We start from the raw sequence: 25,720 nt of genomic DNA, 5'->3' as shown, positions 1-25,720 counted from the left end.
CTTGACTGCAAGACCAGTCTGTCTTGAAGTCAAGGTTGCATCGGTCTCCCCACCTCAGCGGCTGTGTTAATCTCTCTGGTGCTTCTTTGTTCTTTGAGCCAAGGACCATACCATGGCGGCTGCTGCTGCTCCTCCCTGCCATGGTCAGTTACGTGGGAGGGCCCTCGGTATCTTTGACAAACAATGCAGGATTCTTCAGTCTGGTTTCCTGGCCTTGCGCTTTCTGTCTTGAAGGTTTCTTGAAAGTAACAGCATCTTGCCAAAAAGGTCAGGCTATTTCCCTTCTTACGAACTCTTCTGGGTTTGCCGTTGTTATCCCCTCTTTCAGCTGCCGACTCGAAACTGCTGTTTCTTCGTGCGCTTTGCCTCGCTCAGAGTGTGCTCTTGTGCTCTGCCTTTTATCTGTTTGGGGAAGTTTAATGGAATACAGGTATGAGTGATTTTCAGTAACTGTCTGACTTCACCTGACCATGGTAGCGGGACATGTGAAGCACACTGCTCGGGTGTGAGGCTGTTTTTCCCCAGAGCAGGCTGTACCTTGTGAAAGTGTTTGTGACAGGAAGGGGGGGGTAAAGTTCCTACATATGGGGTAAAGGTGTTAAAGGGAGGGGATACAGGAGTCTCACCATTCCAGTGTACCACTCCCCGAAGACCCCTCTCCCAAGTGATCCTCCCGCATTGGTCCACCCCAGGAACTGGATCCAAAGCAATGGCCGTGTCCCGGACACCTGGATGACTGATCCCTGGGGACTAGCGGATGAGACACCTTCTGGTTACTCTCGAATGTTATGATATGATAGGTTATTTATAACATGATTAATACCCAGTGGTTTCTAAGCGCGGACCCGGGGATAGAACCTGTGTTGCTCCCCGTCTTCTTGCTTTCAAGGCGAGCACGTTGCCCCTAAGCTATCCGACCGGAGGCAAATGTTGCTGCCCGGAATACATTTAAGAGGTCCTCTATGAAGGGCTTCATGGCCCCCTTACATGATGCCTCTGGCACACCAATAATACGTACATTGTTGCATCACAAACACGACTCAAGGTCGTCGCAACCAGTTCCGTTTCAGCTCTGCTATAGCACGGTCGTGTTGGCCCACCCTGTTCTACAATCCTGGTTTCAGCTTTAGTAATGCAGCCACCGTCTTTCTCCAGTTTGGATTTTATTAGTAAAGTCCATGGGACCTAATTTCTTCCTGTCACCCTTCTTCATGGTGAGCCTCCGACACTGATTAGGTGGGCTCCACAGAGATCACAATGTTGCATAACCTGGGGCTCCCCCAATCTTGGTAGCTGTCGAAGACCATGACCGATTTGTTTCAACCAGCTCCCAGCCAGGTATGTCTGTCTCCAAAAACAGTGAGCCTTCTCCCACTCGAGTATGTTGTGGCTGCTATGGGGTCTTTCTCAATCATGGTTCTTGACTGCCAATCAGTGCTTCACGGATCAATCCCTGTCAGTAATTTTGTTCTTCCAGCCAGTCCCTATCTGAAAACCGTTTTCAAGTGGCCCAAAAATGAACTGACGGTTGCAACTAGGATGATGGGTCCAATGTCCCAGGGCTACTTCGAAGGCCGGATCAGGTAGAATGGCACAGGTCCCTGCCCCTCTCCACAGTCCACCATCGCTGGCCAGAGCCACACCCGTGTGCTATGTGTTCCTGTGGGGCCCCAGCAGCGCCTCCAGCGCCCGCAGGTCTGGGAACCAGCTACACCTATGTACGGGTTTGTCTTGAAAACTGGAGTTGTGATTGGACACACAGGAGAAGGGCTTTGCAGCAGTGCCTCCTCTCCAAGGACGCCCTTCAAAGCAGCCTCAGCCCTCCGCCATGTGTTCAGAGTTTCTAATGGAAGGATAGCTTTATGATCTTTCACCACGGTCAGCCAGGTAATCCGGCGATGCCTGTTCCAGGTCCAATTAAACAAGTAGAGCTGCCCCGACCATGTCACCTGAGCCGGGCCACTGCGCGCTCCTGCCAGCTGTGTGATCAGTCCTGTGTCTCCACAGGGTCCTCTATGCCACCGGGTGATGGTGCGTGGTTGCTGTGCCCAGTGCCAGCACCCCCGGAAGACTGCCTAGAGAAGGGGCAGAAATGGGATGCAGGCTGAGCAGGACTTTGCTCCTCCCCCCCCTGTCCCCCACCATGTCTCCTCTGTGGATACACCAAGGGCACTGGTGTGGTCACATACCTCTCGCTGTACGGCATCCCCTGAAGACCGCCTCCAGCTGCACTCCTCACAGAACACTTGCAGCAGTTACTGAGTTTCTAATTGCAGCCGCGGTCACTGATGAACTTGCTGCATATGAAAAAAACGGGACTAGTGCGGGATCCAGGATCACTGGCCCCTTTCCTCTATGAGGCCATTATAAGCAGGTGGCCGGAGCTTGCTGGAGCCTGCGTCAGGGGTCCACCTCCTCACCGCTCTACCTCTCTTTCCAGCTGTGATATGCCCCACTGCTGTTCCACAGATCAGGATGATACTTTGCCACAACGATCTCTGCACTTGCCGCTGCCCCAGCCTGGCTCAGAACATAAATAATCGGCGCACAGAAGGATATTTATGTAATCAGGATACTGTTGGAGCTACTTGCTGCCCAGCAGCACAAGGCCCCCCTCCCCGGTTACTCAATTTTCTAATCCTTTCTCAATATTTGTTGATATATTTTCTTAATGTGCATACTTTCTTTCATTCTCCTTTGATTTTTCTTGTTCTTCTAAATAGTGAAGCATAAAATAGACAAACTATTAAATGTAATAATTTATATACATGTAGGACAACTGGATTATTTTGTGATGAAATACAACATTTACTGTTTGCAGGTTCTTCCTCTACGTTGATATCTTCTTTGGGGAAATACAACTCAAGCCATTCCAGAGTGCTTGCCATTTCTATTACAAAACAATGTTTATACATAGTTATATAAAACGTCCATAGCCTTAGTACAGCTACATTATATGTTTATAGATAAAAGGAAAAGGTACTCTTTACTTACTTTATGATTTCCTCAATTGTGTAAGTACTGTGCTTCAGTGTCTGACGGGTGTTTAAGTGAATTTTTGGAACAGGGTGTACAGTTTGCTTCAATATTTGGTGAAATCCATAATATGGTTCTAGAATTTTGAAAACACTATTTCCATTTTCAAACTTAAAAGGAAGATGAGAGATGTTCTGTTTAAGAATGTGTAAATTGTTGAACTTGTGATTCTTTCAAATAATATGCCATTTAAAAAGAAATACACATGTTGTATCCCTGTGTGTTTTGGTACTATTGAGATCGCCTGTCCCCAGATATTTTCGCGACTGTCTTTTCTACTATATGGGGGAGAGGAAGATTATTAGGTGAATGTTTGAAAATGTACGTTTTTAAGTCAATGGTAAATTAAGTTGACCTCCTAAAAAACTGAAATTCTGTGAAAAAAACATTGTCAAAAGGGATGTTGTGGTTGCAAGGCAAAATAAAAAAAAACAGAGATCTGCCATTTATGGCCAGCTGTACATCCAAAACTTGCGCCCCGCCATGCACTTCTAAAAACACCCAGAGCAACAAAGTGGACATCACAAACAGCATCACCAGACAGTAATATAGATGGAAAGTCCTTACAAAGTGCTGAGTTTAGGATATTACTACCACCATATGAAGGGTGATGGGCAGGCCTCTAATCACTAGTCCATGCATTACAGAATGTACTTTCTCTAACAGAAAATATCTGCTGAAGTTCTTTTGACAATTTGGCAATCTAAAAATATATTAATATAGGCATTTGGTGGCAGCAGAATGGCCAATATAAATAGAGTATTCTTTACCTGGTAGATTTGGTTATTTTAATTAAATGTTCAACCCTGAGAGCACCTTGTGAATGTTAAAATCAGACCTAAGTATACTTATCGCATCAAGGTACAAAAACTGGTTGCACAGACAGGTAATGTTCACTATGGAGGACACAAATAAAATTACCAGAGAAAGAAACTAAGATTGGTCGGTTATCATACAAGTAAAAGATATAAAATGTATCATCTGTCTGGTGCCTGCTTATTGTTCCATGTATATGCTATGTGAGAAAGGCAGGGTAACGAGCACTAGACACAGACACAATGGATACAAGTTTTGAAAACCTTTATTCAGTGCTGTGATTAGGACGGTAGAATTCCTAAACGGCCCTAACTCTAAAATGGGAGTGATCTCAACCATTAAACAACAACCAATATGTCCAAGTCAGTCTGGTCAAAATAAAAAAGCCTATACTAAGAAAACCTAACCTTGCCCCCCTTCTCAAAATGACAAAATGTGTTAAGGATATGCAGAAAATAGAGTCTCAAAAAGAAATGTTAGAATAGCTTCAGTACCAACTCCCTTCTCCAAGTTCACCCCCACAGGGTCTAGAGAGTCTCTTAACAAAACAATATAGGTGGATGGTACAGTTTTATCAATCTTGTACACTTTGACTTACTTGTACAATTCAACAGTTCAATCTTAGGCTTCCAACTTTTGGTAGTTCAATCACTTTTAGGCTTTGTCCGCCTTGCCATCAATACTCAGTTCATATGTTCTCAATTTTTCACAGTTCTGCACAGGCTTCCCCCTGCCAGACTCAAGCCCATCTCTCCTTCGGGTGGGGGTGGGGGAGGTTTCCTTCCCCACATTTGATTTAAGATATCTTTTTCACTGTCAAAGATTTTCAAAACTGCAAGGAATTTACAGAGACCTCTGCATGACCACTTCGACCTCTCTTTCAACAATCCTTCAATTCACAATATTCATCTTGTGGCACCAATACCTCTTGGTACTTATGGTTCACAATCTCTTTAGTCTGCCTTCTTGGCCTTTTCAAAAGTTCATGTCTAACGCCAATACCTCTTGGTATTTCTCTTCCCTCAGTACCTCTTGCAACTTGTTAAATTCACAATCTTCTCTTGCAGCACCAAAGCCTCTTGGTACTTGTGGTTCTTCTCTTTCACTTGCCTTCTTGGCCTTTTCCATGGTTCTTATATTTCTCCTTTGAACTCTTGGCATATTCACAGTTCACATATTTCACTTTCCTCTTCAACTTTCTTTCCTTATCATGGTTACTTTCTTTCCTTTGATCTCCACTGTAATATCTTTCAAAATTCATAAAATTTCACAGAGACTTTCGAATGTGCGACTTCTCTTCGCAGGACCACTCTGCTACTGTATAACCTTTTTCTTTTAACAATTGATTTCTTCATTCGTGTTTTATCGGCACATATGCAACCTTCAACATTCAAATTACTGTCACTTTCCCTTTAACAACAACCAGACTTTTGTTGCCCTCAATAACTCACTAGTCGTGTTAATTGGATTTCTTTCATCTTTTTCCTGCAGCTCAAGGCCGTTATCCACGCCTCCTCTGCTCTTCCCCGACTACGCCGTTAACCCGGTAGGGTCGCAGATGGCTTTCTGGCAACTTGAAGGTTTCTTTCCTCTGCTCGCTCAGCTTACAATCTTGCCTGGCTTTCTCTTGATCCGTGACACTGTTGATTAGCCCGTTGGCCTTCCAGCTTTCACTGTCCAGTCTGCATCGTCCTCGGAAGAGCTGTTCCTTCTCATACCCAGACTCTCTCAAAGTGTGCCTGTGCGTGCTACCTTTTATCTTCACAGTGAGTTCTAATAAGTGGCAGGTGTAAATTGTTAGTTACGTGCCTGACTCTACCTGGCCTCATTACAGGGACAGTGCCAATGCAAGTCAGGGAAGGTAATCTTTCTGACCACCTTCCTCAGCGCAGTACTTTTGTCAAGATAAAGTGGGGAGGAGATATGGGAGCTGTAGTTTCCCATAAAATAAGCAAGGATAGGCATTTGATGGGTTGTGAGAAAAGTGGGATACCAGGTCTCACCATTGGGTGCATGTCCCCTGCTCCCCGAGGACTGCCTATGCAGGTGATCCTTCCTCACTTGTCCACCCCCAGGGTCGGAATCCAAAATGGATGGCCTTTCCCTGGCCACCTGAGTGCAGATCCCCGGGGACTAGGTTGTGAAACACCCTCTGGTTTTTCACTGCACGATGAGCTCAGGCCAAACCCTACGGAAACCAGCTCAAGAACATTCTTGGAGGTCAAGGCGTATTTATCTAGTTGTTAATTAAACCACTTGACTTAAACAGCTTACTATCACTTAACTAAATGAGCGTTGGTGATGCCATTTGTGATATCCTCTTTGATGCCCTGGTTGTTGGTCTGAGCAGTGCATGGAGGAGGTGCAGCATACCAAAACTAGCCAATGCATTTTGTGTTTTGCTTTTATCTTGCAACCATAATGTCCCTTTCACAATGTGTTTTCACTGTAGTGAAAAGTCTCCACTCCTGCAATGCGCTGTAGGTGTTAGATACAAGTCTTTGTACCCAGTGGTCACCCTGCTTTACGCTTAATGTAACGGGAAACAACTTCATAACCATTGTTCATTCATGGGCATGGATACCAGATATGGGGCTTAAACTACCCTGTTTACTATTTATTTCTAAAGTCTCCACCTATTGATGTATGCCTCTTTTTTTAAAGAAGGGAGAATTCCACAGTGTAAGAGGAAACAAACTTTGTGAGTCATTTTCTCTTAACCCATATGTCCTTTCAAATTAACCATTACTTCCTGGTTATCGAATCCATGCCCATTCTCTTTTTACACTGACTGTAGAGGCAGATTGATGGCATTTGCTGTATATACATGCAACCGATTTAGGTTGACATGTCTGAGTGCTTTTAAATTTGCTTGGGAATGCAGTACTTCGTAACAAAAATGTGTTATCTACCAGGCTACTTGCAAGAGGGATCACAGGCTTGCAATGCTTAAAACAAAATATTTGCATATTCAAAAGAAAAAGGAAGATGCAATGAAACGGTTTGAAGATAATACGGATTGGCTGCATCGTGTTGAAAATGAAATGCGTCTCTCCAATCAGGACAGACAAATCCCAGAGGTAGGAATCACTTATTCATACATGTTTGTCTTTTATTAAATTTGATGTGTTGTAATAATTGTGAACTTTCTCAAGGCATCTCTTTACTGGCTTAACCAGAATGCAACCTTGCTGATACCTACAGCATGGTATTAATATTTAGGCGGCACATTACCTGGCAGTATGTCACTTGCGTTGGCAATTGCATTCCTTGAAGTGTCCCTTAACAGTGCTCTGCTAGGCAATTATTGCTCACCGCTATTAATTATTGCTCACAGCTATGAATTATTACACACTTATGCTTTCTCATTTTTATTTTGTGTGTTAAATGCTAGTTGTTGTAAACCTTGCTCAATATTTATATTTGTGAAGGCTGGACCAAATGGTGGACTTTATGCCTCTGGATACTGCTGCTTGTAAAATCCAAATTGTTTGAGATCCCTTCCAGTTGCAAATGGTCCCCAATTCTAAAATGTCGAAACATAAACAATTGGTAAATTGATACATTCTAAAATGTAAAAGATAACGGAACACGTTAATAAAGCTTAAACGTATTTTTGGGGGTTGCAAACATTGTACTTAAGAATTATAACTATATTTAAACATGTTTTCAATATCAAATTAAACAGAGACCCATTTCAAACAATTTGCGGACAGGCGCACACCACAGAAATTGTTCTCCACCTGCAAGCTCTGGATTCTTCCTGCCGTTCTGCTTTTTTCCATCACACAATCTTGGAATGCACGCAATGAGGCACTGAAATTGGTCATCACTCCGGTCGAAGTTATTTTCAAGCACACCTATGGGGGAGGCTTGGAGGTGTAGAGGGTGCAAGATGAGGTCAGTAGCTTGGATTTCCTTCTATTTTGCAAGTTTTTATCTGCCACATTGTTAGGCAGAATCACATGCAGTACCCTTAGGGAACACTACATATAATTAATACTACAAGTGACAGTACAATTTCACCTTTGGTACAAGCCTGTACTACACAGTAAAGTGGTAGTGATGGCTGAGCTGCAAGACTTATCTCAAGAGCAAATGAGCAGTAATAGAGATTACACAAAGGACTACAATTACTGTGACTCAAACAAACACTGACTCAAGATTTCTGGTTAAAAAATATAAGTACATTTATTTTTTAACCATCTGTTCACAAAACACTTCACTTCTATAAAATAAAACCACACTCTAAATATACTACACACAATCAATTTCTCTTGTTCAGGTCAATTCAAGGTAAGTACATTAGAATTTGACAGAGCAGTGTTTCGAAATAGAGACGTTACCATGGGTTAATACGCGATCACTTTTTGACAGTAATGACAGTTCGGTTTTAGGAAAATAACGCGTACCAGCGAGAAGAAATACACCCGAAGTCACATTTAGCACATAGAATTAAAACAAGGGAATAGTAGGTAGAAATCATAGGCAATACTTATGTCAAGGCAAATAGAATCAGAGGACGTTTTCTAAGAGGCAGATAAGTCAATAGGCCTGCGCCAGTGTCAAATGGAGCAGGGGCTCTGTTGTCGAGGATCACACGGTTAGAACAGTTCACGATTAAAGTTTGCCAGGAGTACTAGGTATTGTCAAAAGGGAAGCAAAAGTTATAAGATGGAAGGAAGAAAGGACAAGCCTTCGGAAAGGAAAAGTGTTCACCCCAATTCCTCAAGGTCGGACGGAGAGAACGACCAAATGGACACAGTACCTTATTCGGATGAAGAAAGCTGATGCTACGGCAGTTGTTCCTGGTAGTTCCTGCAGACTCACGGTTCCTGAAGCTTCAGTCGTGGGGACAAGGACGACGTCTGGAGCGAACTGCACTACCTAGGGATGAGGCCAGCAGCAAAGCAACGATGAATAAAAGTACACTCCTTAAAAAACAGGAGAGGGCTCTTCTAATGGCTATCCGGACCACTATAGCTGTGTGCAGCGATTTCGACCCAGAAGAGGATTCGCTGGCTGTTGAAGGTGAGCTGGTTGATCCGACCAGGCTCAAGGGAAGAAGACTCCGGACTGGATCTTATCTCTTGTTGAAGGGTAGATAGCTCAGGACTGCAGCAGCGCTTCACCGGGATCCAGGAGTTGCAGCAGCCGTCTTCTTCCCCGCTTCTCTTCGGTTCTTGTAGTTCCATTGGCGACTCTGACTTCCAGCCCAAGAGTCCTGCCTTTTATGTCAAAATCCCCCATTCACACAGCCACACAGCAGGGGGGGTTGTCCGGCCCGGACAACCACCCCAGCCAATCGACAGAGTGCGCCTTGGGTCTCCAAGGAGACCCTGTGCAGGGGGTTACTAAACCCCTCCCTCACATTCAGCCCACCTAGAGATCGAGACGCCAAAGGAGGGCTTCTTTGCAGAAGCCCGCCAAAGGACGGCGAACAAAGAAACCAAACCTGGTTTGGCGCGAAAACCAAATGACAAGAAAGACCTTTCCAACATGAAATGGCGAAAGACCATGCTAGGACCCAAGATAAAAACGATATGGGGTAGCGGGTTTTATGTTCAAGTCTGTCACCACAGCCAGAACATAAACGCGGGAATCCGTGTCAAAGTTACCACTGCCACCAGCCATGTCGAGTCGGGAAGGGGGACACAAAGTACCCCTTGAGTTTACAGAAGGACAGGGGAAAGATATTCCCATCCAATACTCTATTGTAAGATGGTTTGTACTGGATTTCTATTTTTAAACAGACTAGTAAAGCCAATGGTGACTTTACATGTTTCTGGGGGACAGTAGTCATCCCCAGAAATGGAGTTCCCAAGGGAAGTCTAAAAGACATCCCCGTGTCACTGCACTAAAGGTGCTGTGTGACACACAAGTAAAAAGATGATGCCTAGGGAGTTGGTGACACTCCATAGCCCATGAACACAAAAAGTACAACACACACAAAAAAATTAACTGTAAGAGTGGGGAAAAAGGCTTGCACTCTTACCAGGTGGAAAAAAAATAAACCCCAGAAATCCAGCAAAGCTGCTGAGGGACTCACTTGGTAAGGGAAATTAGCCATAAATTAGAATTCTCCCTAACACACAGAAAATCAATAAATGAAACTTTCTCCAGTCTTTCAGCATTTGTGAGGTTTTAAATGCAAGTGTAAAAAAATGCTTATATTGATAAACATTTATAATATTGATAAACATTTAGTTGAAATTTACATTTTTCTACGGTGGTGTATTGGATACATCATTTTATTAAGCTAATGACCTATACATACGCTATGCAAACTGGATTTGGGTTATCGGTTCCACTGGATAGAAGTGCCATACCCCACCACGAGCTGCTTGTCTGTCTTATTGTTCTACACAACAAAGAACATCTTAAGACATCAGCAGCACCCCCAATTCCCCATTTCCTACTCTTCCTGTGGTCCGAGTTCCATTATGTGCATGTGTACTTCTCCAGGTCCACCTCACTGGAAGAGAATATTAACAACCTGTGTCTTTTGGTTGTCATTTGTCACAAAGTACAGTGAAATCAAATGCAGCTCAGACAGAAGATTTGGTTCCCAACAGTTCTTTATTTAGGATTCTGCAAGTGTGCACAGCGAATCAGTTCGCTTTAGGTCAGACATGTGCTTGAAAATATTGTGTTCAGGATTAACTCCACGTTCATTGTCCCACATCAAGGTTCAAAGGGATCCGAAACAAAAATGTGTCCTGCTCGTTAAGCATGGGTTCATGTCCTATTTTAAGCCCTTCCTCCTTACCAAACCATCTGCTTAACACAACAAAACAGATGTGGGCGTGTCTGCAATTTGGCTTAAGAAAATCAAGCATTCTCGCGGCCGCCTGCAATTACTCTTGCAGCTTCTCAGTCTTTTAACTAAAGTCTCAGTCTTTAGAGGTAGTAGGTCCTTGGTAATGTTCATGTGCACCTAGGGTATGGTAGGCGAAGCTTGTGCATCTGCACTTTAACCCTGATTGTTCTGTAGTGGGAGTCCCTCTGGTGCTGGCCTTACTCAGTATGGGAGCTATGGGGAAACAGTAGGCAACTCCAGACTATCTATGGGATTCCTTCTTGGGTTCCTGCTGCCTCCTTCCCGACATCAGGGTCTTGGGTCTCTGACTCTCAAACCCAACTGCCTCTCCTCCGTGCTGTCTCAATCTTGTACCTAGAGGTCTCACTTCTCTTCTTCTTTGAGCTGTTCCATCTCCCATCATACCTTCTTGCATTTCCACCACATGCTGGCTCTTCCACCAATAATTTGTGGTATGTTGTTACCTTAGTAATCTTCTCTGGTTTCTTCCCCCACCTCCTCTTTAAGTTTTCTTCCCATGTCCTATTTGCCTTCTTGTTCTCGCTACCTGTGCCTCACCATCCCCCATTTTGTCACCCTCTTCACCTATCTCGGTTAGGTGTCCCCATTGCCTGCTACCTAATATCTCCTCCTTCACATCACCATCTTCTTAGCTTCTCTTTAGCCCTCTACTGCTTAACCTCTCTCCTATCAAATGGGCTCCTTTCATCCCCTCGCACTTCATCTCTTTCGCCACCTCCTGCTGACGTCCTCTTAGCTCCTCCTCCATAGGCACATATCCGTCCAATGCCTCTTTCTTCAAATCTTTGGTCATCTTATCTTCCCCAGTTTCTCTGAGCACCTCTTTCTCTTAGATTCCTCTGTGCAAATTGTAAGGATGTCAAAGAAGGAAGCTGACACTAAGGTGGCATGGTGGTTGGCAAAGACTTTAATTTGTAAGAAAAGAAAACCTCACTATCTTCGAAGAATGACTCCCTTCTCCTGGTAGGCGGGTGGTATTTACAGAAATGTTGTGTCAAAAGGGATGAATGGGAGATTGACTCCCTTCCCCTACATTGTGGTTCCTACAAACCTTTATAACAGTCAACTTTCGGAACCAAGAGAATGACTCCCATCTCCTGGTAGTAGTTCACTCACTCCAATATAGTTCATACCAAAGTCAGGGGGAATGACTACCTTGCCCTGGTTTCTCTGGATCCAAAAGGGCTTTCAGTTTGCTCAACTTTCAGAACCAGGAGAATGACTCCCTTCTCCTGGTATTGGCAAAGTCCCAAGTCCTTTTCTGGGCCTCTGGATTTCTTCTCCCTGACACTACGGCGAGGATGCTCTCCTCGGATACTCAATATACTTCTGTGGGGCTCCCAGACCCTTCTCTGATGATCAGTGTGCTTATTGCTGCCAGTGCGACACAGAAGTTCTCCTCTGATGCTCAGTGTGCTTGCATTTGAGTCCCAGACCCTTTTCTGGTGGTCAGTGGGTTTACTGAGGTCACTGCTATGAGGAAATTCTCCTCGTATGCGCAGTATGCTTGTTTTCCTGTCCCCGACCCTTCACTGGTCGTCAGTCGGTTTACTGTGGCCAGTTTGACAAGAAAATTCTCCTCGGATGCTCGATGCACACTTCCCAGTAGTTTCACTGTTACTTCTGGTTCGGTGGAGACCCTCTCGAGCCTGCGTTTCTTCCACTCACATGTCCTCTCTGGGTCTGTCGTAATGATGATGTAAATGTCGTACCTCCCGTTACCTTCATTGGCTCTTCTCTGCTTCTGCATCAGAGCAACGGCTCTACGCTCTGCTAGGCTGCTTGGCTTCCTCTTCTTGCATCTCATTCGGGTCCTCTCCAACTGGACCCACAGAGAACTTCCTCAGCACTTCGCCAGTGTTCTCCACTAGTGGTTCACCTCGGTCAGCCGACCGGATTTGAAACTTCCGCTCACACCTGCTGCCTCTCTCTGCTGGGCTTGACCAATTCTTTAGTCCTCTTCTTATACAATGTTGCCAGTCCCGCCTTGGCAGATTGTCAAAGTCCTTTGTTCTTGAAGGATTGATTTTCATGCATCCTCGGGTCCACTTCATACCAGTGGTAGCACAGTAAGTAATCTTCATGTCTTCTGGGCTCTTCTTCGTCCTGGTACTTTTGTTGTGGTTGGTTTTCCTACAAAACAGAAATACATGTTTATCTGCCGAACCTCCTGGGTCTGCTGATCCAGTCTCCTTTGTCTCTGTGCCGGCCTTGTATCTCCATGTCTCTTGGGACTCTCCTCTTTCTTTGTCTGTAGCTCCTTCTGCTGCCTTCTCCAGCTGCCTCCAAATGATCTTTCTCCCAACTTCCTTTTTAGGGCCTTGACCTTGCCTTTCAGCCTCTCTCTACATTAGGGAACTCCCTGTGCAATGGAGATTGGGATTTGCTAATGGTTCCCGCACCTAGGGGTGTCCTACAATTCTGAGGGATGACTTGGACTTAGCTAGCCCTCCCACGGATGGGCCTTTCTCTTCTTGACACACCCTGATCCTGCTATCAGGATGAACTCAGTTTGTCTTACTTGTATGAGTGACGAAACCTTCTGAGGTAACTGTCTCTGCTTTCCCATCCTAATTCAGATCCTGCTCTTTCCCCTTGTATTTTTATGTATGATGTCTGCACCTGTTCAAGGGATGCTGAGCATACAAGTATTGCCAGCTTCGTGTGGATCTTCCCTCCTCTAATCCCATAAAGCGATGGGCGCTTTTAATGTGGCAATGTGAAAAATTCATGCATTGTTGGGGTGGAGTGGATAGCCAAAGCATTCTCTGTATACAGATTGGGGGCGCCGCAACATCTAGCATGTGATGGCACCTGGCTTTGTTGGCAACCCACACCATTCACTAGTAATGTCAGATAGGAGACTTAATCACCCTTTTGTTAAAATGTATGTTCTTAGCCCTGGCTCCCTCCTCTTCCAACTTCCTAATTGATCCTTTTGGGAGCACTGCGCTTTTGGGACCTTCTGCTAATGATAATGGGGCCCATTTGTGTGTCTATCCATACCTAGACAACTAGCTTATCGGGGCAAGGTCTTCGGAGGCAGTTCACCACACAGTCTCCGCCCTCATGAATACGCTACACGAGTTGGGATTTTCCATCAATCTCAAGAAGTCACAGCTGGAGCCTACGCAGCATCTAACGTTCCTGGTCCTCATCTGTGATACAAGCTCCAAGAGAGTTTTCCCCTCGGAGGACGAGATCACAGCCATCAAGAGGGCCACGGGGCATTGTCTCAGCAGAGCAGTGACCTTGGCATTGGTGGTACCAACACCTCTTAGGCATCATGGCGACATGTCTCCTGGCAGTGCCGTACACGAGGCTCAAAATGAGGTGATTGCAGTTGCACTTCGCAGCCTCTTGGAGCCAGAAGAAGAGTTCCCAGACGGAGCTGGTCAGCATCCCACTTCATCTCCACCAGGACCAAGTCTGGTGGAGCACGGACTACTGGCTCGCTCTCAAAGCCTTCCTACCGATCAGTGCCAAGACGATCCTCATTCAAACAGACAGATCCACCAGCATGTATTACATCAGCAAGCAGGGAGGCACCAAGTCCCCTCCCCTCTGTACTCTAGCAGACAGCATTTGGGAGAGGGCTCTGGCGAAGAACATTCACTTAACACCAATTCACCTCCCAGGGGAGTCCAACCTGGAGGCGGACAGGCTCAGCAGGCAGGGTGCAGACAACTACGAATGGCAGTTGAACAAACAGGTCCTTCAGGGGATCTTCGACAGATCGGGTCATCCTTGCGTGGATCTCTTTGCCACCTGGTCCAACAGGAGGTGCCCCCAGTTTGCGTTCTGGCAGGGACAGGGCTGGGGTTCTCTGGGCGACACGATGCGATCCAATGGACCAACATGAACGTGTTTGCCTTCCCTCCCGCTCCCCTGGCACACAGGGTTATGTTATTTAATTTGTATAGCACACCGGGTACCCTAGGACTTAAGGGCGCTGGAACATAAACAACCAATTTACAACAGAAAACACAAGAGAGCAGTAGGTACAGAACAAAGTGGTTGTAGAAAAGGCCAGATCGATTCAGGCAGAAAAGTATTTAGGAGAACAGAGCCGTTTTTAGCCCTTTCTTGAAGACTTTGGTCGATGTTGTAACTCTAAGCAAAGGACTAAGAGAATTCCAGGACTGAGACGCTGCAGAAAAAAACGCAGCATCTCTAGATTTCTTGATCTTAAGGCATGGAACCATGAGAGTGTTCGACTCCTCGGATCTAAGAGTTCTGATATTTTTCTTAGGAATAATTATGTATTTCAGATAGGCAGGCATCGTTCCATGCACACGTTTGTGTGTGATGAGAAGCAGTCTAAAAGATACCCTCGCCTGAACAGGGAGCCAATGCAGCCTTCTGCGTGCTTCTGATACATGGTCTCTTTTCACTAGGCGTTTGACCACTTGTACAGCCTGGAGGCGATGGTATTCTGCATGATCTGAGAAGCCCGGCACCTCTGTATCATCATGATATCTCTGTGCTGGCCAGTAAGTCCATGGTTCTCGAACTTCTCAGCCTGTCGCATCAGGCCCTGTTGCACCTTCCGCTGGGCCCAGCTCACCTACTCGCACAGCAGGGAAGCACAGTCATCCACCCCGCACCCCAGAAGTTAGCCCTTGCAGTGTGGTTCCTGAACAGTTCACACAAAGGCATCTACATCCGTCACAGGCTAACTGAGACATTATACAAGGCGCTAGGAGCGACCTGGAGCCAATACAAAGGCAAGTGGACCAGGTTTTGCCACTGGGCTGAATCAAAGGAGGTCGATCCATTGGTCTGCACGTTGGACAACGTGCTGTCCTTCCCTGCACACCTCGCACACTTGGGGTGCAGTTGGACACATGCCGCACCTATCTGGTGGCAATAGGAGCCTATCGCAATTCGGAGGAGGTATTTTCTTCCACTATTCCGGTGTTTAAAAGACACCGGGTGGGAATCACCAGGCTCTAACCACCTTTCAAGATGCCACACCCGATATGGGACCTCAACATGGTCTTGGGCGTCCTGGCGCATGCACCATTCAAACCTATGGTGTCCGCAGACATCAGGCTAGTCACCATTAAGACAACCCTCCTGGTGGGCCTTACATCTGCACCCTGGGTTAGTGAAATCCAGGCACTGGTGGCTTCAGAGCCTTCTACTTTTCATAAGGACAAGGTGGTGCTTAGAACTCGCCCTGCATTTTTACCTCAGGTGGTCTCCTCTTTTAACCTGAATGAAGAGATGGTGTTACCTACTTTCTTTGCAGACCCTAAGGACGACGCTCAGAGGGTTCTGCACTGACTAGACGTCAGGTGTGCTCTAAAATTCTACCTGGACAGAACCAGGAGCTTCCGCAAATCAGAAGCTCTCTTGGTCACCTTTGGTGGTTCTAAGACTGGCTATCGGGCTTCCAATGTCTCCATAGCAAGGTGGATGGTTGCAGCCATCAAGGAGGCCTACAAGGGGGCAGCACAAACCTCTCCCAGCAAATATGCATGCCCAGACTATCAGAGCTAAGGCCAGGGGCGGTTGCTTTCCAGAGGCACGTCCTGTGGCAAGTCATCAGCAAGGCAGCTACATGGGTTACGCCCTCGGCCTTCTGCAAGCACTACTGCGTGGATGCCAGTTCCAGGTCGGACGCAGCATTCTGTCAGGCAGTGTTAAGGTACTTGTTTTCCTAGGAGGGGCAGCTCTCCACCCTGGGGCTACATTCAGTTGTAATCGCCCATACAGTATGGAGGAAAGGGGACGGGACGTAGGAGTAATTATAAGTTGCTCATCGTAGTGACTAGCGTACTCCTAGTCCATAGTCCCCTTTTCTCCATATGTACCACCATACCCCCCAATAGAAGTGGTGTCATTAGGCAATGGTAATATTGTCGACACGTCAAAGCGGACTGAGTGAATCCGGCGGCGGAGTCAGGCAAGCTCACGCTCCCAGGGCGCGCCCCAGCGCGCATCTAAATTTAATGGGGAAGTTGTTTTTTCTGGTGAAGTTTCAGTCTCCCGTCCCTAGCTATGGACGCCCATAAAGTATGGAGGAAAGGGGACTATGGACTAGGAGTATGTTAGTCACTACGGTGATTAACTTATAATTTGTGTAACTATATAACATTCGTTTTTAAAAAATTACAAAACTAGGTATTTCCACCCAAGATGTGTAAACATGAGAAGTAGCATCAGGAGCATGTCACCTGATAAAATATTTTTAGAAGCATGTCGTTTAGGAGTAGGCTGGTCACTTCTCGGTCGGGAACTTTGCGCTCAGTTTCCTGATGCCAGATATTTACTGGTACTCTGCAGTTGGTTATGTAACTTGAACTTCACTCCAGCTGTAAACTAAATTTCCAAGTGTTTTCCAAATGACTTTTGTGACTCTGTGCTTTTGCTCATAGCTTGTAAACGTGTTTTGTATTCAGTCTCTTTCTCAAAGGTATTGGGAGATAGGTTCTTGGACTGGCATGCCCAACTTACTACATTTTTTTTTCAAGTATCACTTGACATCAGAACAAGGCCAGACAGTATACTATGTTAAGTTAGAAGTTATTTCTTACATTAGATTTGTCCTATCCAGTTTCCCCCCGCCTCGCTATTGGGCCATGTCTGGCATTCAATGTATTCTCAGTGCAATTGACATTGAGCCAAAAAGACTAAACACACCTGGCTTCTGTAGCTAGCAGGACATTTTTTGTTCAATAGTTCGTTCCAACTTTTGTTTTGCCATGCGCCAGAATACGTGTTATTTGGGTTAATATTGCATCTGTTCCCATTTGCTCTGATGTAATGCTTGCTGGTCTTTCCAATGTATTTATTTTTTATGCCCCTGGTTTCTCTTCTCCTTTCCCTCAGACCCATGTCGTCTATCAATTGTCATAAACAACACGACATCTGGACGTAATTGTGCATTTCCAGTTGACTATACTGCCCTGTTCCCTTAGGGGGGTGCTTTTGCTGCAGTCATACATTCTCAACGGAACACAGTAGCCTTGGTCCAATCGCTCCAATAGTTGGTTATAGTTTATGAAATGATCTAACTCGGTAGACTTTACCTTTGGCTCTGTATCCCATTCAACCCAGTCCCCAGACACGTGCAAGGAATGGCCACTCTTAAATTGAGTCAAGACAGTTTTTGGTCACAGCCATCCTGCATCATAGTGCTAAAGCTTTATATCTTGTTATCTCTACCCCTTGTCCGTTGGATCTGATTTGCATCCACTGTACAAAATCTCTTTATTGAAACCAAATTATAATCAATGGGACTCCCTCGGACAAAAGTGGGATCTGCCAGTTGGTCCGTTCGAAATCAACAGATAATTCTTCTCATGTGCGGTAATTCAGTTCACACCACAACTCTGCCCCCATACATAGCATATTTTCTATTTAGCTAACCTTTCCACAGCTGGTACCATTTAAACTAGTTTTTAAACTGAGGCGATAACATTCACATCACCCTACCCCCCCACCCCACACCAAGTGTAATTATAATCTTAAACTATTCTTAGAGTGCAACCCAAGGCCATTTGTCTCTTGTCACCCTCAGGGTCACGCCTTTTAAATTTCTTAACCTCACAGATCAAGGTCGTGGGCTCCTGAGCAGTAACATTTTAAACTAGTTTTTTTTCAATAGCACAGACACATTGTGGATCAGTTAACTCATTGTGCTCACCAGCAACCTCTCTCTTTTCGTTATTACAACTTTTGTATTTACTCATTTTCTCTGCATTTACCCCAAGCACGCAATTCAATTTCAACCCCTGTTTGCAGATACTATCCCTAACAGCTTTATTTCCTTATACAAATTCTAGTGTGATCCCATAATTAGTACACGAAAAGACTGATCAATGCAATGCTACTCCCTTGGACATTAGACAACGTTGCTTTCGATGATATTGAGAAGTTGGACTTAACTTTTTACAATGTGTCACTCGTGTTCTACCTTTGCATGCAATCTCCCCTTCAAAAGTGTTCGGAATCTGTATCTCAATTCCCTCTCCCCTTCTCTGCCAGACCTGGCAATTCTGTCCTTTTCCTGCTTCCCATTTTACATTTTCTCTCCAGTATTGCTTCTGTGCTTTGACAGTTCAATTTGGGCATGCTTCTCATGTCTCCTTTTTATCCCGAACCACTGCTACCCACGTCTCTCAGTCAGGTTATCCCCTTTCCATTTGTGCTCGGCATGTGGGAGATTTGCAGGTATGTCACTGGGTTTTACTGATTTGCTTGCATCCCTCCTTAGTTTGCTGCACCGTGCAGTCTGGCTGCCTCCTTGGTATTTCTCACAACTTTGTTCTCCGACATGAACGGAGGTCTAGATCCCCTCTCCATTCTTTGCACGGCAGATCTTCTTACACATGAGCAGCTTTCGGCTTTCTCCACACTCACCATCTCCTCCTAAGAAGCTGCCTCTCTAGCTTTTTTGTCTGTTTCTTCTGTGGTGTCAGCTACATAAAGAATCTGGCACCCACTGATGTTCCTCAAGTTTGATGGGCACTTTGCCAATGTTGCTCAAACTATAAAACCGTGTTGGTGCAGGTCAGAGCCTAGAGCCCAGATTAGATCAATGTTACAGTAGGTAGGGCCAAGGTGTCCTTTACTTCTGCATATTGCATTTGTGCTGAACAGGAATAATTTAAAAGGCAATGCTTACAATCTTTCAGATAATTGCTCCAAAGTAATCCATGTACCATTTGGAAATGGCCCCGTGCAATAGTACTGAAGAATTTGGTGCTCCATTACTGATGGGATGTGAGAAACCAAAGGGTGTCTCGGCTACTAGTCTCCCTCTCTCAGGTGGCCAGGGCACGGCCATCACCTTTAGATGCAGACCCTGGGGGTTGACCAGTGTGGGAGGATCACCTGGATGAGGGGTCTTCGAGGATTGGGGTCGTGGCAGCCGGTGGTGAGACCCAGTATTCCTCCCTTTCCCATACCCATGATACCTCCTATTTTATAGGATTCACTTGATGTCCCAACTACCCCCCCACCCCCAAACTCTCCTTTCTACACAAACGCTGTGCCAAGGAAGAAGACGACTGAGAGTAACAATGCTAACTCTTACACATCTCATTGGACATGTCCCACTAATTGGGTCAGGCAAAGTCAGGCACTGGACTCTTAAGTGCAGACATCTGATACCAATTACATTTCCGCATATGGATAAAAGGCGGACCATAGAGACACACTCTGAGCAAGGTGGAGCACAAGCAAGAGCAGAATTTCTGGGGCGAAGGCAAACCTACTGGAGCAGAGCAACAGACTGAGGGACGAGAGCCACGGGTGTAGAACCCCAGGAGTCCCCTGCAGGAGGTCGTTGACTCCAAAAGGCAGCAAAAGCTACATGGAAAAGGCCCAAACAAGAAGCCTGCATTGTATTTCAAGGACACCAGCGACCATGCCGGATGCACAGCAGAGTTGGGGAGGTGAGGCCAAGCAAGTGGTACTAACCTTGACTCGTAAATTGGAAGACAGTAAAGACGTGAAGGAAGGCAGACCTGTGAATGAACCTTGCAGTAACGATAGCTGTAAAGCCAGCGATACCGAGTAACGGAGTTGTCTGGCGAAAGGAAGTAGCCCACTCCAACGTCTCTGTGAAAGTTGAAAAGTTGTAGCAGTAAAGTGAATGAACTGTAAAAGTGAGGTGATCAAAATTAACCGAGAGAAAAGGGGAGAGCAAAAAGATGAAAGTTGAACTTAAGTGCCATGACTGTGAACTAACCAGACGAGGAAGCACTGGGGGGTGCATGTTGAAAGCTGGAAAGTCAAAGTGGTCTGTAGAAAAAGCTACGCACGTTCAGAAGTCTTCAACATCAGGAAACGGTCTGAGCCGACTGAGGGAGACCGGAAGTTTAATAAGTTAGCGGAAGGGAACCCTTAAAGGATGTGGATTGAACTTGGGGAAGGGAACCCCTGGAAGTGTTGTGAACTTTTCTTTTGAAAGGTCTGAGCCCGACAGAGGGGGCACGGCGGGAAAATTGTGTTGAACTGTGTTTTGGAAGCTGGAAAGCAAGACTTTAACGTGGTAGGCCTCAATCTACGTTTTTGAACTGCATATGTGTTAAAAATCTGAGCCGGAGTGTGTCAACTTGCCTACGGGGACCATCTTACTCTGTGCTGCCCAATGTGGGGAGGAGAGCCGACTCAGCCACGTTTATTCTTTATATTTGAACACTGATTTTCCTTTGCATACATATTCTCCTTTACACACTTTTTGTACAAGAGATGGGGCAGGCATTAGGTTTTGTTAGTATAGGCCATTTTGATACGACAGACTCAAATATGACTGTTTTATTTATTTTAATGGTCGAGATTACTCACATTATAGCCATAGGGCAAAGTACGAGTTTCTCCAACCCCATTGAAAACTTCAATAAAGGTTTTACAAATTGCACCTTTTGTATCTGTGTCATACTTGTGATAACATTCCTCCCTTACAGGGACCTTGTTAAAAGCATGGTTATGTTAGTAGATGTCTTCCCAAGGGACCCACTCCCATACTACCTGATGGAGCAGCATATCTCAATTATGTAGGGGACCCTTGGTGGTTTGGCAATTTGTAACTTCAACCAGTTCTTCAAAAACATCGTGGCACCTGATTAAAGCCTGTGCCTTCCTTGTGGTTTACTCGGGTCTGATTCTCAAATCTCTAATGTATAGTGTAATTGGCTGCTGTGTTCCTCCAGGCTTAATATCGGTATAAATAAGGGTCTCGACAGTGGGGAGTGTGCTAGCTCATGGGCAGAAAATCCTGGCTGGACTTGGTGGAGGTCTGAGGCAATTTAAATGTTTCGATTACTTGGCCAAATCTGCCCGTTTTGGTGGCCAGTGATTAGTGGTCTCCCACCCCCTACAGCAGTCGTATTGTTCCTATGTATGAAAAGGATGAAAGTGGTCTATAAAGCAGTGCGCTTTGATGTATTGCTTTATTAATTTTCCAGTCTTGTACTAATTTAATCTTCAGGCTTATGCCAATATTAATATTTTATTAGATACTTTTGCAAAGTAGACATGATCTTTTCCATAAATAGCCTCAGCAGCGGTTCCATTAATACTTAATCCATTAACATTAGGTACTATCAGACCTTTGAGAAAGGGGAAAAAGAGGCCTCCAGACGTGGTCCCTGGCACATTTTGTAATTCCGTCAGTATTTAAATCCTGACTTTTCATTGTATGCCTCTGCAACCTTCAGTAAAAGATTTTCATTTCTGATTTCGTAAATTAACGTGCACTTTCTTCTTTCAGGAGCTGAGCAAAGAGCTAAAGTGCTGCCACTTGCAGCTGGAAGTAAATGACCTGAAAACCCAAATTCAGTTTATGTTGCATATTGCATCCCTTCAACAACAAGAAGATAAACATTCATTAAAGTAAGTGCATGTTAACACGGCATACACATATGCAGTATTTTACAAGTACACTTTCATTTAGTAAATGCAGATCGCAAAGCACATAGAATGTTTTCACTAGTATTGTGATTTAACTCGTTATTGCATGGACAAAGTTATTTCGGACGCCTCTTCAGCGATTTTGCGTGTAATGTATCGAAGTGGTTTTTCACCATCTCTCTGGATCCCCCTCTGTACCTCTTACCGCCCATGACGAGGGGGGTTCCCCACCCCTGCTGACAATGTCAAGGACTTGGCCTAGTCACAGATGGCACCTGAAGAGGGGGGACACAGCTTGTGGGTGTTCTATGGTTATTTATCCACCCATTGACCGCCCATGACCAGTCTACCTACATGGCCATTCCCATCAACTACTGCCCCTGCGTGTCCAAAACGAATCCTCCTGGGATCTGTGTGTGTCAGGTCTATCCAGGTCTATCCAGCAGTAACATCAATCCCTGGCCTGCAAGTTTTATTTCCAAGCAGAAGTTTCAGAGTTGATGGATTAATTGCAGTTGTAAATATGCTAGGTCTGGGAGCCCCTCTACCGAGAACGAACACGGCCAAACAACCTGTTCTTTGGGAAGGTGCCTAATCGGCAGGGTCTGCAACCACGTTTTAGCTCTCTGTACCTTTCACAGGAGAAATATAAATTTGCAGATCAGTCTTTGTCCCACTCACTTAGGCAGTCCAGCACTGAAATGCTGAGCAATTCTCCTCTGAACAAGAGTACCAACAGCAACAGCAGACACGTGTTTCTGCCTAGTCGGACCTCATCAGTGCGGTGAATCTGTGTCTCTCTAAGCACAGTGAGCAAGGAGTCCACGTTTGGATAAGCCTGGGTAACCTGGGGTGAAACACCAAGCCCCTAAACATACAAAAAGAGGTCTGGGATCCCCTCTAGCGAGAACGAACACAGCCAAATAACCTGTTCTTTGGGAAAGTGCCCACTCGGGAAGGTCTGCAACCACGTTTTAGCTCAAATGTAAATGTGATACTGGTGTATTGATAAATATCTTGAACAAGTGTGCCTTCAGCCTCTAGACTTGGATATGTTGCTTGCCACCAATATCCTGTTAAACACAAGCGTTTACTTTTTGGCCTGTCTAAGTATTAGGAATTTGCCGGGCAATGCTATCATGTACCCATATAATTTACAATTTTTCCAGTTGTTGCCATCCTACAGGCTTGTAGTAGCATTATAGCAGTGCCTTTCAAAGACATATGCCATGCCTACACAAATGCCAAAACGGCTGGCTTTGCCAATGCTTGTTAACATCGTAGCTAATCTTGTTGATTCTGCACATATTTTTTCCCTGAGATGTAGGACAAAAGTAACTGTTTCTAAGATGTATTCTTTCTTGGGAGCATTTGACTGTGGTTTAAAACGGGTCCATACTCTACGACTATGATTTATTATCATGTGTGCTTGGGCATTATTTTAAATCTTAGTGGGGGTATTGATTGCTGTAGGCCTTTGTGATGTTTTTACTTTGTTTTGGTTGGTCAAACTCTCTCCCATCCCCTGCCATACACGTTCTAGAAAAATAGTCAACAAAAAAATGTGTTCGGTAGTAAAACAATCCAGTTTACAATAAAATGCAGATTTCATTGGAATTTTTGGCACACATTAAAGATGATTAAACATATAAAAATAACAAGGAGAGCAAAGTTTGCAGCCTTAGTAAATAAAATGGTGGTAACAACTAGTTTTCCTGATGATAAAATGTAAAACTTCTTTCTCAGCAGCCACGTACGATGGTTATAGCGCGCTGTAGCAAAGATCAATGCCGGAGACGGAGAATACGTTAAAAACAACATAGCATTTAAGGTGCGAGTGTCAGATTCTCTCCAAAAACCATACTCTCAACCTTTGGGATTTTTTGTATAGCAGGATAAAATGTAAAAGTGTTTTTCTAGCATTTCCACACATAGGACAAATATCAGATGCTGAAGTGCCTCACACATGTCATCGCTGGAGCTGGGAAGATGCCCAGCCAAGGATCTCTCGAAGGGCAGACTAATTTCATCTGAATATTGCTTAAAACCAAACTCTGTGTTGTTTAAAGCATATTCACGGCCAAGGTTATTTTTGCGGCATCAACAAAAAGAAATTCCATTGCTCTATTTGCGGAAATGTTAGTTTTCGTAGGACAGAGCAACAGCTGCCCCTTGCGTTAAACCACAGCTCACTTAAACCCAAATCGTTAAGCAGTAACTTAATGTGGGCTATCCATTTGAGGCTTTTGCCTCCATTTAAGGACATGAGGTGCAGCAAAGCCTCTCTGGAAGCCTGTTGAACCAAACTCTTAACCAAAAGTAAACATAGCCCAGGTGACAATGGGCATATCATAAAGTTCCAGGTGAGTAGATGCAGAAGGAGCACTCTTAGGGAGAAATAAAAATTGTTTTAAAAATGTATTTTCTTTTCTATTTAATGGACACATCTTTACATGACCCCATAGCTCTGACCCATATAATACAGCTGGTAAAACCTTTGTTATATAGGTCAAAAGCTGGGGACATGGCTCCACTGCCATGGCTATGATGAAAAGAACTTGCAGCACCACATCATTTTTCCAAGTTGCTTGCTGCCTAATCAACCTGAGCCCCTCAGCATGGTTGCTTCTGGAACCTTACCCCAAGATAATCGAAGTGGGCCACTTATTCGATTAACACATCTTACACTTTTAGATGGACCAATTTTTGTTTAAAGGGGTGAGGGCTAAATACCATCGATTTGGTTTTGACGACACTGTTTTTTTTTTTTTTAAACTTTGTTTATTGAGGGGAACAACTCACAGCAAGACAGTTCTCATAAACAGTACAGTATAGCATATGTATAATATCGACAATGGCATACATCAGTGGCAATAAGACAGGATATCGTCACCTATGGCGACGGGGTAGGTGTTACATCAGCATCGGACATCAAATCACATAAATACAAACGTAGTAGCGACCATATATCATTAGGACGACAGGGTGTCGGGAATGATGAAACAAAGAGTTCCTCGTCATCGTTCACCATACACAAGTCTTTCAGGAAATTGGATCGGGTAGGCCCTGCAGTGGATTTCCAACATTTAAGGACGCAGCATTTGTCAATAATACATGAGATGTTAAATAGTCTTCTCGTGGTCTCCTTCACCTTCCCAATGTCACCAAACGGGTATTTTAGGGGGGACAGGGCGACTGGGATCGCCGTTATCTCCTCAAGGAGCTCAGCCACTTCTCGCCAGAAGTTCGCGATAACAGGGCACGACCAATACATATGATAAGCCCCAGCATCAGGAGCGCCACATTTCAAACATGTCCCTGTGGAACCCTCCACAAACTTAGCCAGTCTGGCTGGGGAGTAATCTAGCTGGTTCAGTATTTTAAATTGGATCAGTCGGAGTCCAGAGTTCATGGAGACCGATTTGGTGAGTTGACAATATCGGGCCCATCGCACGTCATCGATCTGAGTACCCACAACCCACTCCCAGGTTTCTCTGATAGTGTTTTGTGAGGGAGAGTGAGATTGCACCAGGGTGTATAGCAACGAGATTCCCTTACCATGACCGTCCGTCGTCACAATGGCTCTGATACACTCATGTGCCTGGGGTTCTACCGGGAAGGAAGGCCATTTGGCAGCAAAAGCGGTTCTCATACGATAGT

The 25,720-nt window shown here is 45.0% G+C and overlaps 1 protein-coding gene across 2 annotated transcripts in view; it reads left to right on the top strand.

Moving 5' to 3' along the window:
• The window catches only part of KIF18A (kinesin family member 18A), a 375,729-nt gene that overhangs the window by 187,563 nt on the left and 162,446 nt on the right, over positions 1-25,720 (top strand). For both annotated transcript variants that reach the window (XM_069623518.1, XM_069623519.1), the window contains exons 11-12: positions 6,768-6,932; positions 21,921-22,042. In XM_069623518.1, coding sequence (XP_069479619.1) covers positions 6,768-6,932; positions 21,921-22,042 — 287 coding nt within the window. The remainder of the gene's footprint in view (positions 1-6,767; positions 6,933-21,920; positions 22,043-25,720) is intronic.

The sequence above is a fragment of the Ambystoma mexicanum genome, chromosome 11 (assembly GCF_040938575.1).
Source record: "Ambystoma mexicanum isolate Mex_15411 chromosome 11, UKY_AmexF1_1, whole genome shotgun sequence".
Taxonomy (NCBI): Eukaryota; Metazoa; Chordata; class Amphibia; order Caudata; family Ambystomatidae; genus Ambystoma; species Ambystoma mexicanum.
This window is presented reverse-complemented; position numbering and strand designations above follow the sequence as displayed.